The sequence below is a fragment of the Lucilia sericata genome, unplaced genomic scaffold (genome assembly GCF_015586225.1).
Source record: "Lucilia sericata isolate MDLA Ls3-8-SP2 unplaced genomic scaffold, ASM1558622v1 Contig000190F_arrow, whole genome shotgun sequence".
In the NCBI taxonomy this organism is placed as follows: Eukaryota; Metazoa; Arthropoda; class Insecta; order Diptera; family Calliphoridae; genus Lucilia; species Lucilia sericata.
Genome location: NW_023994218.1, coordinates 335,170 through 354,629, shown reverse-complemented (window position 1 = coordinate 354,629; position 19,460 = coordinate 335,170). Strand labels below are relative to the sequence as shown.

At 28.1% G+C, this 19,460-nt stretch overlaps 1 protein-coding gene across 5 annotated transcripts in view; it reads right to left on the bottom strand.

Moving 5' to 3' along the window:
• The window catches only part of LOC119601789, a 137,285-nt gene that overhangs the window by 43,796 nt on the left and 74,029 nt on the right, over positions 1 to 19,460 (bottom strand). For all 5 annotated transcript variants that reach the window (XM_037952928.1, XM_037952929.1, XM_037952931.1 and 2 more), the window contains exon 4: positions 12,355 to 12,465. In XM_037952928.1, the coding sequence (XP_037808856.1) occupies positions 12,355 to 12,465 (111 nt within the window). The remainder of the gene's footprint in view (positions 1 to 12,354; positions 12,466 to 19,460) is intronic.

Below are 19,460 nucleotides of genomic sequence, written 5' to 3'. Positions count from 1 at the left end.
GCTTACCAGTCAAGTGAAGAAAAAAATAATCAGCTGATTGAATAACACCACCTTATGGGAATTCGCCTTGATATTTGTCCATGAAAAATATTAGTTGAAAAAGGGCAGTGGTGTTATGGTTGGAACAGAGAATTAACAACTGAACCACAGGGTATACAGAGGCGTCACGAGCAAAAAACTATTTCCCTCTCTTTCGCACAAAACGATTTCAATGATTTTTTTAGCTGTATTTTATATACCTCTTCTCACCAAACAATTTCAAAATTAAAAAAAGGCTGATTTTAGACTTTTTTAAATGTCAAAAGTGACTTTGTGACTGAACTTCGCCGGTATGAATCTTAGTAGACCTTATGCAAGATATATTAATTATAAGGTAGTGTCGTCGGCGAATTCAGAATACCAAGCGAATTGGTTATATTTTTTTTATATGTAGTTTGACATTGTGCCTGCACTTGAAGGCGAATTTGCTGTAAGGGAAAAATTTCAAAAACAGCTGACAAATAAATCAAAGCGAATTTATATTAAACAAAAAATGTTTATAAATTTGAATCTGTTTATAATTTATTTTGATGTTTTAACTTTTAAAGATTAAAAACACAAAAATATGCCCTAATCACACATTTTCACTTTAATCACAAAATTCACATATACAAAATGAAACCAGTTTGACATTAACAAAATGAAAACAAAGTTTGACATTTACAAAATGTAAACAAAGTTTGACATTAATTATACACTACGGCGAAAAATGAACATAATAGCAAAAAACGATCAGCTGTTCTGATAACACTGTTGTCATAAATAATTAAAACTTAAAAATTTCCACACAAAACTAGTTTTTTTCTTATTATTCTCTATCTTCAAAACAAATTGATTTCTATATATGTATTGGGCTTCACGCAATATTTTGAAATTGTGATATCATATATTTTATGATATCACATAATATTGGCGTAATTATTTTGTTAAAATTTCAACTCCTTCATCTGCATATCTGCGGCCAAAATACCGATTTTGGGCGAGATTTTTTTATAGTCCGAAAACTGCTGTACATATTTCAAATCTGATTTTAGTATACTATTCTACAGGAAAATTTAAGATATATAAACTGAATTTGACAGAACTTAGATGCACTATAAATGCATAAGAGCAAAAGAAAAAATGCAATTAAAAAAAAATTCAAGACCTGATTTCACCATTCGTAAATATAATATTCAATGCAGTTAAAAAAAATAGTGTTAAAATATTTAATTTATTGTAATCACTTTAGGAGTTATGGTGGTTATAATGTTGGCTTCATATAGTAGGGATATAGGCGAAACTGAAGGGGTTGTCAAACAAAATTTGTTATTCTCTTCACACAGACGAGATCTGAGAGAATAAAACTCACTTGAGAGAACTAAACGTACTCACAAAACTTCAAATTTTCTTCGCGAAATTGCGAGGATATTAGCACTTAATAATTTTACTTATCACTTAAACTTAATATTTATTATTTTTTGCCACACTTTTAATGTATTTAAAAATCCGAAAATAATTTATATTTTACAAACGAAAAAAAAATATTTTTTATTCTTTGACATTTCATTTTATTTAAAACTGAAAAAAGAAAAGTTGTAAATTTTCGTATTGAAAATGAAAAAAGTATTTCACATACTTTTTTTCTGTTTCCATTAGTGCAGAAAAAAATAACAAAACGACGTGTTTATAATTTGTTTTAAGATGAAATATCTTCTGAAAAAAATTAATTAACTAATATTTTCATTCACTAGTATATGAACTCCCAGTAATAACATACAAAAAATAACGTATCAAATATACATTTATTATTTAGTACCTTTTGAACAACTGTGTTTATTTTCGTGCTTGTACTAAAACATTCTCACCAGTTAGGTTTTTGACAGGGGACTTAGGTCTTTGACAATCCCTTTCGCCTATATGCTACTAATGGTTGGCTTGTGGTTTAATAATTTCCCATCAAACAATGGTGTTTTTCATCATCATCTCTGAATTTAATAAAACTCCATCCAATTAATGTTCCATATATAACTTGTATAATGACAAATTTTGAGCCTTATAACTTTCGTGGTTTTCGAAATATAGCGTTGTAAAGTTTAAAATCTGAAAATTTAAAGTCTCATCACATCTAAAGAGTAAATGATAAAATTTTTGTTTTTGCACCATTTGTCTCAGCAAAAAGCATACTTTGATTATGCACAAAGAAAAACATTTTTTGAAATAGTGCATCTTTGGATAATACTGAATGCACTTTTGAAGCATTATAAAAGTGTGAAAATAAGCTCATTCTTATTGATTTTCCTATAAAATCAATTATTAAAGCATGATTTCCTATAAATTGTACAGTTTCTGCTCTGTAAAAAATATTGCTCAAAATCAGTGGTTTCCGCCTCAGATATGCAGAGGAAGGAGTTGGAATTTTGAAAAAATTATTACAGCATAGTAATTACTGATACAAAAACCTTCTAAAAAGTTATGATATCACAAAAACGGGAAACATTTTATTTTTTGAAACGAAGCCTAATATGTATGTATATTCGAAAAATCTATTAATATACCCTCCATCGCCATCAGCGGAACGGGTATATACAATACGTTTGTAATTTCGTTCGTATTATATACATATGTATGTATATATGCATTCTTATGGAATTCTAAGTCGATTTAGCTATGTTCGCCTGTTCATTCCCTGTTCGTCTGTTTGTGTAAAATATATTAATAAACTTTACCCAAAATTTTTATTATATTTTTTTGATATTGATTACACCAACGGTTCCCAAAAGGGGGTCCGCGGACCCCTAGTGGTCCGTAGCAAAATCCTAGGGGGTCCGCGAAGACGAACGAAAAAAATCATGAATAAAAAATATTATCTATATGTTAGAAAATATTAAAAATATCTCCAAATTTGTCATAAATACTAAAATACACAATTTTTATTCAATAATCCCAGATTTGTTGGTGACTCTTTGAATTTTATTGTTTCGGTCGTTTATCAGGATGAAGCTAGGCCTTACAAATTTATTGTTTCACTTTTATAAAGTAAAGTATTACGTGATTTGTAATTTTTATAAATGTATATGTATCGAAATAAATGTTTTTATAGCAGACGGATAATGATTTGCCTTAGAATTAAATACTGATACTGGTATCCCAGGTTAGGTCACATTTCATAATATTTTTTTAAATTGTAAGCAAAAGTGTTAATCTAGTTAATTTTAAATATAAATATTCCATTCCGACGTGATACACAGATTTTAACTTCATTTTGTTGTCCAATATTATTAAATCAACATCAGAAAATTCATAGCGTTTTGCGTAAATAGTCAAAACCACGCAGTAAAATAATTCGTAGGTATTTTAAAATTCAAAATTAAGATCCAAATTCACAGTACATTCGCAAAGAGTTCAGGTCATATTTTATGTGGGTAACGCATTCCGCAACAACATCGAAGAAGTCTAACTTTCACATATTTTCTCGAAAACTTAGCTTACATACTCAGCTCACTCCTATGCAATCGCAAAAAAATTTAGAAACATGACTCTTTAAGCACATGTCGACAATACTTGATAAAGAAACCTTTTCTATACCTTGACGAGAAATGAACATGAAAGCTCTCACGATCATAAAATTAAACATCATGTTAGAAGTCATTCTATATTTAAAACCATGCAATTGAAAACATCTCCGATCTCAATGTACGGGAATATTTTATAGGGTTTATGGACCAGGACTAAGACAATTTTCGGACGAACAATTACACAGTGATACAGCAAAAAAATGCAGGGGTTCTCATATACCAATTCCATTTCGTTATAGTCCATAGAGTAGGAATATATTTTTAATTTTTCCCGATCACTTCGTTTAGTTCCTTTTTAAGAGCAAAAGATGTGAAAAAGAGCTATTTTTGAAGTTTTAACTTTAAAAAAATATATTTATGGTAGTTTGCAACCGATTTTCAAATTGGATATTTTGTTTTAAAGATACAAGTGTTGTCTTTCAACCCAAAAAAATAAATCCAAAATTTATGATTAATGTCTTGGTTACGGCCTTTTAAGTAAAAAAACTCACATTTTTTCACAATTTTTAATTTTCATACTGCTCTACGTTGGCCATGAAGCAGTAACTTAACTTTTATTACATTTGAAAAAAGGCACATTAAGTTGGGTTTCCAATGATGGTCAATTTATGATAATCGATGAAAAAGGTTATGAGTTGTGCTAAGTTTTATAAAAATATAGCATATTTCTTCCATACAAAAACGTTCATGTTTCTGGTTTTCTTTGTAACAAGTTTAAAAAATGTTTATAAACATTTTTATACAAAAATTAATTTGTATGGAGAAAACCAAAAATTCGAGGAACATGCTATTAGAAAAATTGGCATAAATCATCCAGTTTTTCATAGATTTTTATGAAATAACAAGTTTTAGAAACCTTCCTTTATGTGATTCTTCAGGAAAGTAATAAAAGATGAACTCACTGCCTCAAGGTCAAAGTAGAGCATGATGAAAATGAAATTTTTTTAAAAAAGTGTGAGTTTCTTTACTTAAACGGCAACACTTGTATCATTAAAAAAAATATCGGATTTGAAAATCGGATGAAAACTACTACTAAACTTATGATTTTTCAAATTTAAAACTTCAAAAATGGCTCTTTTTCGCATCTTTTGCTCTTAAAAAGTAAGTTAACGAAGTGATAGGGGAAAACTAAAAATATATTCGTACTCTATGGACTATAACGAAATAGAATTGGTATATGAGAACGCCTGCATTTTATTTTTCTTCACTTTTGTATCACAGTGTTATTTATAACAATAAGATATCAAAATATGTATGGGGGTCCGTGAAATTAAATAAATTCCTCAAGGGGTCCGCGAAGTAAAAAACGGTGGGAACCGCTGGATTACACCGTACAAAAAATTGGGAAAAATTGTTGCACACATAAGCAAAACCATATACGTTGGAAACTACATACTTAACCCATTCGTTCCCACTGTACTCGCTTGGGTACAAAAAACAACCGGTTTTATAATTCAAGATTATCCATATTACTGAGTTTTTTTTGTAAAATTTGATTTTTGGAATATTACTTTAGCATGTAAATTATGAAATCATAAAAACATAACGGTAAATTTTAAATATTTTTTTTGTCAACAGAGTTTTTAAATTTTTCGATTTTTCGCACCTTTCATTGCAATTTGATGTCAAACTTTTTCTCTTTGATTTGAATGGATTAGAATTTTACTGAAAACTAAAGTAAACAGATCAGCACATTAGGATTTTGTTAAAAAATTATTAAAAATGTATTTTTAAGTTTATTTTTATAAGCTTAAATATTGGTGTACTCGCTTGGGTACAATGGGACTACTAGGCTTGCCAGATTTGAAATCAACAAAAAACGTACATCGTAGTTAAAAAAGCAGTACAATTGAGTAGAAAAAAGTACAATTGTTTATTTTTAAAAAATTCAATTAAATTGTTCTAGGTTGTTATGATTTTTCACAACAAACTCAATTGAAAACTAATTCATGAGAAATAAATTTATAATTAATCCAATTACAAATCATTTTTTAATATTCGTGTGTAATTAATTTATATTTTTTCTTTAAAAAATGTCGAATTCACCAAATTTTTGTTTTGTTTGGTTTGTTTACATTTTCAAATATCAATAATTTGTTGTGAACATTCATATGTTTGATATCTTTTACTGGAGAAAAAATATCCAGTAAAAAATTCTCTATCAACGAACTGTCATATTTATCATTCTCATACTCTCTCGTTGCAAATTTTGTAAAGTACGCGAACGGAATATAGTAACAAATTGTTACATATTACTGAAATATCGTTGATAGAAAAACGTTCTAAAAACCCATACTATTTTATTCTGATATCAATATTTACAAGTCAATCAATCAATTATTACAAGTCAATAACTTTCTTCCAACTTCCTCAGATACTTCATTTACGAAAAATTAGTTTTTCTTTAAATCGTTCCACAGCGGGGATGGATAAAGTCATCGAATGGTACATGACGGAGCATTACAGACCATTTTAACATTCAAACATGTCCTTCAGATTTAAAATTTTTTTTATTTCGAAAATTCATTAAAAACTTTCATTACATTGCTGTCTAAATCAAATGTTTAATAAATGTATTATTTAATACATGACAAAGGCATCCAAACCTCATATCAAATGGATGAGTATTATCTATTAAGTCCTTAAATAGCGATTCTATGAGTAGAATAATTGTCTATGGTCATATTTATACCTATAAAATTATGGTAAAATACAAAAAAAAGTACAAAAAGAAGTACAAATACTAAAAAGAAGTACAATTGCGTACTTCTTTAGGGGTTATGCAGTTAAAAGTACAATTACTAAAAAAAAGTACGCGTACTGCTGAAAACAGTACGTCTGGCAAGCCTAGGGACTACCCATGCATATTTTTTCATATATCTAAATTATATTTTAAGGATGTTTATGTCCTTTTTGGTAAAGAATTTAGAAGGCTTGTAGGTGATAATATTTATAATAAAATCAGTTCACATTTAGATTTTTTTATTACTTTTTCAAATATTTCCAAGAAACTCATGAAAAGAGAATTGATTAATACAGCTAATTACTGGAGAATGTACCAGACAACATTTTTGGTTAAGGGAAATTGTATAACAGTAGTGCCAGTGAAGAATACAACCCATTTGATGAATTTAACCCATTAGATCCCAACCATCTTAAAATCAATTAAGATTAATTTAAAATAAAATTTAAAAACAAAAAATTTTTAAATTTTGGAAATGTGATTTTTGGGCTGTACTCGGATGGGTACAGCGGGACAAAACAAATAAATAAAACAATGTTAAAACCAATTTTAATTATTTTGTTTTTTAATATTTTGGTACTTTCCTACATAAAAAATCGAATCAATTAGTATTGAGAATTTTTCCATTTGATTAATTATGAAATGTATTGAAATTCTTTGTGCATTACCGTATTCAGTGCACTTTTTCGACACTTTATTGAAATTTGTGCTAAAATAAATTAATTTAATATAGTTATACTACATTTTTGGTTTTTATACCCTACACCACCATCAGTGGTGATAGAGGGTATATATTCTGTGTAACACCAAGAAATATTCATCTGAGACCCAACAAAGTATATATTCTGGGTCCTTATCAAATTCTGAGTCGATTTAGCTATGTCCGTCTGTCTGTGTAAAACACGCTCACGATAAAACGAAGCAATAGAATTTAACCAAATTCACCCAAAATGTTCTTCATTTTCCTAAATTGTTTGATATTGAAAATGGGCAAATTCGGTTCACACTGGGAAAAGTTATGCACCACAATTTAAAAGAACCTCGAAAAAATAAGCATTTTTTACACATTCTGATGTAATTTACTCGAAAACTATGCAAGATAATTCCATGAAAATCACCATACATTCGTTTCTACACAAGATACCTGCTGAAAATTGCTATAATCGGTCCACAATTTCATATACCTCCCATACAAAATTACATATTCCCGGAAAATGGATTTTTTCACAAAAATTTACAAATTAATATCTTATGTCAATAGAATTCATTCAGAGAAAAAATTTTTGGATCGGTCCATAATTGGATATAGCTCCCATACAAGGTCTCCTCCCGAAAATCTCTTAAACGCACATAATTCATTACTAAATTAAGATATCCATATAAAATTTGGTACAAGTATTGCTCTCACATACAGAAATATTACTATGAAATTTTTTTCCGATCGGTCCATAATTGGTCATAGCTCCAATACAAGGTCCCCTTCCGAAAATCACTTAAACGCACATAACTCATTACTAAATTAAGATATCCATATGGAATTTGGTATAAGTATTGCCCATATGCATAGAAATGTTACTGTGAAAGTTTTTTCCGATCGGTCCATAATTGGTCATAGCTCCCATACAAGGTCCCCTCCCGAAAATTACTTAAACGCATATAACTCATTACAAAATTAAAATATACAATACAATTTGGTACAAGTATTGCTTATATGCAGAGAAATATTACTGAGAAATTTTTTTCCGATCGGTCCATAACTGGTCATAGCTCCCATACAAGGCCTCTCCTGAAAATCACTTAAACGCACATAACTCATTACTAAATTATGATATTCATATAAAATTTGGCACAAGTATTTCTCATACACAGAGAAATATTCCCTGCCAGCAAATTTGAGTTTAATTTTGGATAAATGAACTAAATTTACACTATTTAGGCTCAACTTCATGTTTCTCAGTGCTAAATAAAAATATTTACAAAAACAAAATACATTATTTTCTAATTTTTATCCCATTTTTGTAAAATTTAAGTTCGATCTAATATACCAAAAAGAAACGTAAATGATAATAATTAGATAGAATAAAAAGAACACTTTTTAATACACTAACAAGATAATTTAAGGCAGAATTATTTTTGCTCTCAAAATTTAAAAGAAAAACTGTTTGTATATTTCAGTAAATATATTAAGTTTATAGTGATCTGCTGTGTGAATAGTAACACATTGTGAAATTTTGTAATGATTTCATTTAAAATTTAATATATAAAAAATAAATTTAATATATAATAAACATAAGTGAGAGATTAGTGAGTATAAACAATTTTAAATTATTCATAAAGTAAGAGAAATAAAGAAAATGTATTATAAAGTCGCTTTTACTACATAAAATAGTGTAAAATTAGATAAATTTCCAGTTTCCCTATTGCTATGGCAAAACTGGAAATTTTACTAATTTTACGCACTTTTATGCTATAAAAAAGTGACTTAAAACTGAAACGAAATCGACTCACTAAGTAAGTATTAAACAGGAGGAACAGTTTCTTACCAACGCGGTCACTTTTCTTCCTTTCAAATTGTGCAATACTAGATATTTTTTAGATATTTTTACCTACACGTTGTTACGTTATGGATATTATTTAGATAGCAATTGTTTGCAGGGTTACTGCGAAATTGTTTTCCTATCGGTCCATAGTTGATCATAGCTCCCATACAAGGTCCCTTTCGGAAAAACTCTTAAACGCACATAACTCATTACCAAATAATTATACCTATAAAATATTTGGCATAAATACTATTTTGTACACGTAAATGTTATTTTAAAAATTTTTTCACTATCGGCCCATCCTTGGTCATAGCTCCCATACAAGGTTCCCTCTCGAAAATCACTTAAACGCACATAATTCATTACCAAATATTGATATCCATACATTTAGCAAAAATATTGCTCTTATGTACATAAATTACACTATAAAATTGTTTTACGATCGGTCCATATTTCGTCATAGCTCTCATACTAGGTCCCCTCAAGAAAATCACTTAAATGCACAATATTTATTACCAAATAATAATATAGATACAGAATTTTGAAATTTTGTCTTCATATACATAATTGGTCATAGCTCCCATACACGGTCCTTGTACGAAAATCTCTTAAACGCACATTACTCATTACAAAATAAAGCTATTGATACAAAATTTGGCACAAATATTTGTTTTGTATTCAAAAATTCTATTTCAAGATTTTTTCCAGATCGGTTCATAACATGGGTGCGGTCGGTCCCATACAAGGTTCCCTTCAGAAAATCACTTGAACACACATTTCTTATTACTAAATTACGATATAGATACAAAATTTGACTGAAATATAGCTTTTATTTACAGAAATTTTGCTTAAAGAATTTTTTACGATCAGTCTATAATTGGACATATCTCCCATACTAGGTCCTGCCCCTAAAAGCGCTTTAACCGTATTTAACTAGTTGCATTATCATAGCTCCCATACAATTTGTGTAGAACAAAATTATATATATGTATTTTGAAAATCCTTAAATCTTTCACACACATGCATACATGCAAATTACTCAATTTCGCTAAGCGCTATAAAAATATAAAGAAAATGGCGTTTGTAATGCTCAATTAATCTTGGAATTGTAATATATTTAAGCTGTTTAAATCTTTTTTCTATTTAAGACACGAGAAAACTTATTTCTACAAAAATTTGAAAAGTATTAATATAAAAGTAGCTGGTGGAGGGTATTTAAGATTCGGCTCAGCCGAATATAGCACTCTAACTTGTTTATTTTCTGATCGTTTCTTCCTTTAAAAGGACTTTAAAGTTTGAAAGGAAGAGTAAGTATAATTATATTTAGCTTAAATTTGGTTTGGTCTAGTAGGTCAATATGGGTATCGAATGAAAGAGGAGAATAACAGTATTCTTACGAATGAAATAATTTTAAAATGTTAGAATAAAAAACAGAAAAAAATGTCCTTTAAAATTTTAATCCTTTAATATCCTTATTTTTCATAGTGAATTTAAAAAAAAATATATATGTTAAATTGAATAATATGGAGTTTCTGACTGAAAAAATTTCATGTTTTAATCTTTATCACTTTATTGTAAAAAAATTTTTTAAAGTTAAGTTATACACATTTACTTAAATTAAAAAATATGTTTGTTGGAAATAATTTGTATATTTACCATAGAATATCACTTGAAAGTTAAAAACAACTTTATTTTATGGTGGCTGGTCATAATGTCCATGGACGTTATGGCAAACCAAACAGTTTCATAGTGTCCATGGAGGTTATTACACTTTCATAAGAGTCTCAATGTCCATGAGAAAAGTGGCATATAGTCCATGGATTACAAATAGTCCATTTATCATTATAAGGCTTGATTTAGCGAAGCCGGTATTCTAAATACACCGGAGTTAAAAAGTAAATGTCCCAAAAAATTTATTTTCCCACCGATCATGCCGAATAATTCGACCAAAAAGGGAAATTTCAACCCCCCCTCCGCCAAAACGGAAAAAAAAATAAAGAAAAAAGGAAATTGAAAAACGAAAATAGGAAAAAGAAAAAGGAAATTTCGGAAAGTTTACTTTTTAAAAATGTTAATGCTTTTGAAAAATCAAAATAAAAAGTATTGAAACTTGCAAAACTGTAGACTTATATCTGCCATTATATTTTGAACTTTTGTAGAATACTAAATAGAAAACTTTCGATGAAATTAAGGGAGAATCGGACAAAACCATAACGAGTTTTCCACAGACAAAAAAATTAATTTTATTTTGTTTGTTTCAATAGATTTTATAAATAAAAATTATTGAAAATTTGCAAAAATTTTAATTTCCTTAAAATAGTTTTTACTTAGATAAATTGTTTATGTATTGTATTTTTATTAATAATCCTCAAAGTTCATAAAGAATATTGTCGAAATCCTCTATAGTAGTCGTTACGTATTGGGGTGGTCCTGTTTGTCTGGAGAAAATAAAAGATGTCGATTTTCCTTACTGAAATTCGAAGATACCGTTTTTAACAAATTTTTTGGTTTACATTCGAAATTACATTATTATTTCCCACTTTTTCGTTTAAAATTGTCTGTTTTGTTTGAAATTCGTAATTTGTTTCTGATAATTATCAGGAAATTCGGTTCATTAAGTAAGAATTTCTTACAACATCGAAAAAATTAGGGTTTTAAGTTTTTTAATTTTTTCTTGAGCCAGAAAATAAAGGATTAAAGTAAATTTGAATCAATTCATAAAATTTTATATTTTATGCAACCAGTTTAAGGTTGAAGGTATTTAAGATTATAGCACTTCGACAAATTTTGCTGGGCTATAAAAAGAAAAAATATTAAACAAAATTTTAACATAAAAATTTTGTACTATTTCGTTAAATAATTGTTAAGTTTATTTGTCTTGTATTTTCATATTATTCTTTGATTTTGAAAATAATTTTTTTGGTTTTTTTTCTGCAAAGCAGGTTTAATTTTTCGTGCCTGGCAGGGACAGGCTTAACAACGAGTTAAATGAAACTTCAATTCAAAAAAAAAATCAAAGAAAAAACATAAATTTTTATTTTAAATTAATTTTTTTTGTGTTTAAATAAAAACAAAACTCTGAACAACTAAAAATCGTTTTGAAATTTTTTAAACAATTTAAAAAAAAAAACATACGACTTTCAACCGTATTTTCCGTAGATTTTATTACATTTTGTATCTACACCATTATACTTTTCATTTTGACATGTCGTTTTACTACTGTGTGAAACATAGAACTTTTAGTTGTTGAACATACCTTTAGTTTAGAAATTATCACAGTAAAAGGAAATTATTATAAATGTGGTAGATGAAATATGTATATCTTCAGCAAAAAGAATCTAAAAATATTTTAACAATCTGAATATATCTTTAAAAGCCATGATTGGTATAATAGTGCGATTAGTACCAATACAAATAAGCACAAAGTGATCAACATAGATTCAAAATTAAGCATTTCACAACAAAATTAACTTACCATAATCACTAAAATGTTTATGTTCAGTAAGCTGTTTTGGAAAGGTTTTATGATCCTCATCCTCAAAATCACTAAATTTAGTATTTACACGTGGTAGTCTAAGAGCTTTATCTGAAAGTTTTAAAGAAAATAAAAAACGTAAAGTAATTTTTAAAAAAAATTGTAATTATTTATTAACATTGTGCGATACTTTTTTGGAGAGTGAAAAATTCATTTGGCAATTTTTTATGTTATCGCTAGTTTAAATTTGACTACGACATAACGGGATTTTATACTTTAATAATAGAAACTGCAAGCCTATTTTATTTTAAAATCGAAAACTGTTCACTAAATATTTTCAAAAGAAGGCAACTTAAAAAAAATGGTTCGGTTCGGCCGTCAAAGTTTCTTTTAAAAAAGTCGAGTTACATTTTTCACAAATTCTAGAAAATTCATTAGAAAATAGATTTCAGTTTGTATAAAACATTTCAATTTGTATGTATGGATAACACTATTCAAAAAATTTTGGGTCTTCGAATCTTTCCCGAACAAGACCAACGGGAAATGAAAGTAGACAATTAATAGATCCAATTCCCCAAAGGGTTTTAAAAAGTTAAGTCGTATCGTTAATTTATAGGCATTTTAAACTTAGCTTTTTCAGTAAAATTTTCTCATATGTAATATCAAAAAATTTTGAGCATGATCCTCTCTGATTTTGATGAAATTCGGTACACACATTCTTTTTATACATACAAACATTTTAAGTTCTCCAAAATTTCCAAATTCGTTACGATTTTGATTTTATCGGAGTTCAAAGTTCATGTTTCTAACAGTTTTTCTAAAAAGGATTAAATTTGATATTGTATATCAAAGAATATAAAGAAATTGGGGCTTGTCAGACTAATTCCAAACCTACATAATTGCATAAAAACGTACTTAAAATTTTTAGGAAAAATATAAAACATTTATATTTGTACTTTTACAGATTTTTTAATCTTTTTATTGCACATTAAATCTGTAAACATTTAATAAATACATTTTTCAATTTGTTTATTCCCCTATTTGCAAAATATTATGTATATTATAAATTTATTTCCAATTTTCAATACTCAAATTTACAACTTCGTTTTTTCTAGTTTTATTTAAATTCCTCAAAAATTAATTGTCAAACAAGTAATAGTACTATATTCGACTGTGCCGAATCTTATATACCCTTCACCATGATGTGTTAAAAAAACAGTCAGTACGAATTTTATTTCAAAAAAATCAAAAAATACCAATTGTATCCAATTTTATACGTTCTAATTTAATCCGGGCTCTTCATGCTTAGTTTCATATTTCTAGGTTCAATATTATAGAAATTTCAAAAAGTACCTTTTGTAAAACGAAAAAGTACCAAAAAGTCCCCTTTTATAGGTTCTTACCTAGTCAAGGCCCTACATGCTAAATTTCATGTTTCTATGTTCAATATTATAGAAAATTCAAAAAGTACCTTTTGTAGAATGAAAAAGTACCAAAAAGTCCACTTTTATGTGTTCTGGCCTAATCCGGGCTCTACATACTTAATTTCATGTTTCTAGGTTCAATATTATAGAAAATTCAAAAAGTACCTTTTGTAGAACGAAAAAGTACCAAAAAGTCCCCTTTTATGTGCTCTGGCATAATCCGGGCTCTACATATTTAATACCATGTTTCTAGGTTCAATATTATAGAAAATTCAAAGAGTACCTTTTGTATAACGAAAAAGTACCAAAAAATCCCTTTTTATAGGTTCCTACTTAGTCAAGGTCCTACATGCTAAATTTCATGTTTCTAGGTTCAATATTATAGAAAATTCAAAAAGTACCTTTTGTAGAACGAAAAAGTACCAAAAAGTGCCCTTTAGTGTGTTCTCGCCTAATCCAGGCTCTACATATTTAATTTCATGTTTCTAGCCAATAACAACGTAACGTGATGTTCATTCTTTGCTTTGTGTTTATAAACAAGAATTACAATAACAAAAAAATTTACCGTTTGATACTGTGTTTTGTTTTTGTTTGTTTATTGTTTTGTATAAGCATGCACGAAAAAAGTAAATTTTTGATGAAATTTTCAGAGGTGGTCTCGGATTTTTACTCATATCTTCGTTATTTATGGGCCGATTTTAAATAGCGTTCTATTCGACCGTATTTCCGATAGAATTATTGAAAATTCGGATCTCGCAGATATCTGGGGTCTTCTGAAAACTGATTTCAACATACACACAGACAGACGGACAGACGGACATGGCTAAATCGACTCCGCTATCTATAAGGATCCAGAATATATATACTTTATAGGGTCGGAAAATTATATTATAGAAATTACAAACGGAATGACAAACTTATATATACCCTTCTCACGAAGGTGAAGGGTATAAAAATTAAAAAATATATTTTTCGTTTACAAAAACTAAAACTATTTCGGGTTATTAAAAATGTGTTGTGTAAGAAAATGTGCAAGGAGTGAAATTATCTTCATATTTTCGCGAAAAAGTTTTGAAGTGTTATGAGAGAGACGGATTTTCACCAGTGTGTTGAATTCACACAAAACTCGTCTATGTGGAGAGGGATATGTTATTGTTGTAAAACAATGTCATAGTCCAACTTCTTATTATTCTTTGTTGTACACTATCGGACAAAATAAAGTGCAAAAGTAATCATTTAGTTAATATACAACGCTACAATAATAACAATAAAACTAAATTATTGTAATTACAATTTTTCTGTAAAACTTCTAAAATAAAAGTAAATTCAATTTTTTTGTCGGACAAAATAAAGTGTAAATTTTATATATCATTATTTAAATTTCTTGTATATCAAAAATTTTTATCTATTTTGGTTCTGATTTGAATATCTGGATCTACTTAAGCCATTTTGGTAATTTTGTTCACCATTGTTATTCGCAATCGCCTTTCCTTCCCCTTGCTTTTCGCATATGATTATTTTCAAAAGAAATCCGTTTTTGATCACTATTTCATCGGAATTTTTTGATCAATTGTGGTCCAAAATTAATCTATTGGATTTAGGGCGGTGCTCTGAGCAACTTATTTAAATTTTCAGTGTTCTTTCCTACAGTAATGCTATTTTTTAACTTTATCAAGCGCTTAAGCTTATTATCTTTCCGAGATATAAAGTTGACCAAGTCCATTTCGAAGGCACTGATCTTAAGATTTGACTGTAATATGCTCACATAGTGTTCACTAGAGCTTTTTGAATAAATTTCCCCTAGGTTCCCCACAGCTAACATTAAAAATTAAACACATACGAAGAGTCAACTGACCCATACGTTCAATCTTTCACCAACACATTTAAAAGCATGGAAATTTTTGTTCGGTTTTAGTATTTAATTTTGTATTTTTTACCTCAAATTTGCGTAGATAGTCAGATGAGTCCTAATTTGTACCGAAAATTTTAAAATGTCGACAATGAGTGTGAGTTAAACCCTTCAATATACAATATTTTAAAAACAATACCCCAGGTTTTAAACATTATGGTGGGGGGCTATCGGTATTGGTACATTATTCAACCTTAGGAGCGGGAATCTTAGTGAAGATGGAGTAAACAATAACAATTGAGCAATTCACGAGCGTATTTAATAATTTTAATAATAATAATAAATAAATGCCGTAAAAATGGATTTGGGACACTTAATGCCTCAACAGATTTATGACTTCAAACACACGACAAAGGTTAAAAACATTACTGTAAGAAAAAAAAACACTGAAAAATTGGAATGACCTACTCAGACCATCGCCCTAAATCCAATAGATTAATTTTTGACCACAATTGATAAAAAATTCTGCTGAAATAGCGAACAAAAACGGATTTCATTTGAAAATAATCGTATGGGGGAAAGCAAGGGGAAGGGAAGGCGATTGCGAATAATAATGGTAAAAAAATTAAAAAAATGGCTTAAGTAGATCCAGATATTCAAATCAGAACCAAAATATATAAAAAATTTTGATATACAAAAAATTTAAATAATGATATATAAAATTTACACTTTATTTTGTCCGACAAAAAGGTGAATTTACTTTAATTTTGGATGTTATACAGAAAAATTTTATGTGGAATGATTTTGTTTTATTGTAATTTTTGTAGCATTGCATATAAACTAAATGAATTTTAAAAAATTCCATATTCAGTAATCATTTAACAGATTTTTCGCTGAAAGAATATAACATGAGTACTTTTGCACTTTATTTTGTCCGATAGTGTATATATTCTAATATATTTATCCGATTTTAATCATTTTAGACTGTTTTGGTTTTAAAATAAGGATAATTATATCAAAAAATTTCCTAGAGTCAAGGATATCTTAAAAAAAGGTATCTCCCATTTTCATTATTCCTTTACTAAAATTTGTTTATAATATCAACAACAACATATAAAAAAATCAGAATTGGACCATGAAGGGATCCATAGAATATCTAATTTTAGTAAACTAATCCATTTTACTTCCATACAAATTTTAAAATTTTTAATTTTATTTTTTGATAAATCAAATAAAATTTGAACATTTCTAGTACTGTATTTACTAACAACCAGTGTTTAAATAACTAGACTACGAGTAGCTGTAGTAACAAAAATAACTACTTTTGTAGTTAAAAAATGTTCCAAAACTAGCAGCAAATCATTTACTATTACTACTACTACCTTCAGATTGGTAGCAGTAATTATAGATATAGCAACCATTGAACTATCTAATTTTTAGATAACTTGACAAAAATTTTGTTTCCGTAGTGAGGGTACTAACATTTATGTATGCATATGTGGAACTAATTTTTGGTTAGGTCCAGAAAAATTTATATTAATAGGCCGGTTCGAAAACATTTTAACAGAAAGATTTACCTATACACAAAACACACTCATGTCGAATTTTATCTGGATATAATCATTTAATAATGAATTAATTGGTATTAACTGATTTTCAGAAGTAAAATTCCGTATAACGATTTATATATAATAAATACACATTTATGTCGAATTTAGCCCGATAACTTTGATTGTCAATGTGCATTGAAGTAATTTTCGGAAATGGTGCTTATATGGGAGTTGTGACCAATTATGCACCGATCAGGAAAAAAATTCTTATAATTATTTATATTAAAAAAAGCAAAAAATCAAGTGAAATTTTACTCCTATATATTTATTAATTAATGAAATATCTGCGTTTAAGTGATTTTCGGAAGTGGACTTTATGAGCTATGACCAATTGCGGCCATCTCCGGAAAAACTTCGTAGAGTGATTCATATTTAGACAAAACATATTTGTGTCGATTTTTATCAAGATAGCTTTATTTGATAATAAAATATGGGCGTTAAAGTGATTTTTTGAAGTGGACCTTATATGGGAGCTATTACCAAATATGGACCGATCCCGAAAAAGTTTGGTAGAATGATGATGGTGCATAAAGCACCTTATATAGGAGCTATGACCTTACATGGGAGCTATGACCAGTTACGGACCTATCCGGAAAAAATTTTGTAGAGTGATTCATTTATAGACAAAACATATTTGTGTCGAATTTTATCGAGATAGCTTTATTTGACAATTGAATATGTGCGTTTAAGTGATTTTCGGTAGTATGTCTCATATGGGAGCTATTACCAATCATGGACCGATCCAAAAAAAATTTGGTGGAATGATTTATATGTGCACAAAACATATTCAACTCAAATCTTATCACAATAGCTTAGCTATAAAAATTATCATCATTGTTTTCATGCCAAACTTTTTAGTCATTAAAAATATCTAAATTTTCGAATTTTCTAAAAATACTTTAAATATACTAAAAGGAAATAAAAAACATTTAAAATGCAAAACATTTGCATTTTCATCTAGTTTCTCCTGGATTGGTCCAAAAATGAGTTATAAAATTTGAACGCTCTATCAAAGCATCTTAAATTAAAGCTTGTAAAAAGCCCAGTCGCTAAAGACCATTTGAAATAAATTTTGAAAAACTGTTGTCTATGAACAAAATTCGAAAAAGTGAGATTTTCAACATGACCCTCTCGGATTTCAATGAAATTCGGTACATTCATTCTTCGTATAAATACGAAATTTAAAGTTCTACAATATTTCAAAATACTTTACGGTTTAGATTTTATCGATGTTAAAAGTTAATATTTTTAAAGATTTTTTATTCAACAAGCATTAATTTTGACATGGTATATTTTCTAAACTAAGTAGTTAAAAAAACCTTGTTAAAATAATGTGGTTTTAAAATAAGGATAATGATATTAAAAAATGTCCTTGAGCCAAATATATCTTAAAAACAGTATCTTCCATTTTCTTTATTTCTTCACCAAAAACAGTTTATAGTGTACTCAACAAAATATATAAAAAATGGGATCGGGAAAATGAGGGGGTCTCATGTAAATCAACTTTTAGTAAAATAAACCACTTCATTTCCATAAAAATTTAATAATTTTGAATTCTTTGATGAACACAAAAAATAATGACGTTATTATATATCGGCGCATTTCAAAATTTTTCGTTCGGATTTTGTACCCTACCCTTTCCGATTTTGATGAAACTTGGTACAGACATTCTTTGTATAAAAAAAATACGGTAAAAAATTCATTACGGTTTAGATTTTGTTGAGGTTCAAAGTTCACATTTTTTAAGATTTTTTTCAATAAGCATTGAATTTGACATCATATATTTTCTAAACTATTTATCCGATTTTAGTCGTTTTATACCCCAATAAAAGAGTATCTCATTTAGCTTGACCAATTTTTTATTCAAAATATTATAGTTTTAACATAAGAATAATGATATTGAAAAATGTCCTTCAATCAAGGATATCTCAAAAAAGGTATCTTCCATTTTCTTTATTCCTACACCCAAAAAAGCTTTAAAGTGTTCTTAATAACATATAAAAATTTCAGAATGGGACTATGAGGGGTTCTCAAGTAAATCAACTTTTAGTAAAATAATCCACTTTATTTCCATACATAAAGGTCTGAAAATTAAAAAAAAATGAATATTTATTACCTCAAACATATAAATTTGTATACCCATCATCAAAAAAGATGGGGGTATATTGATTTTGTCATTCCGTGTGTAACACATCGAAATATTGTTCGCAGACCCCATAAAGT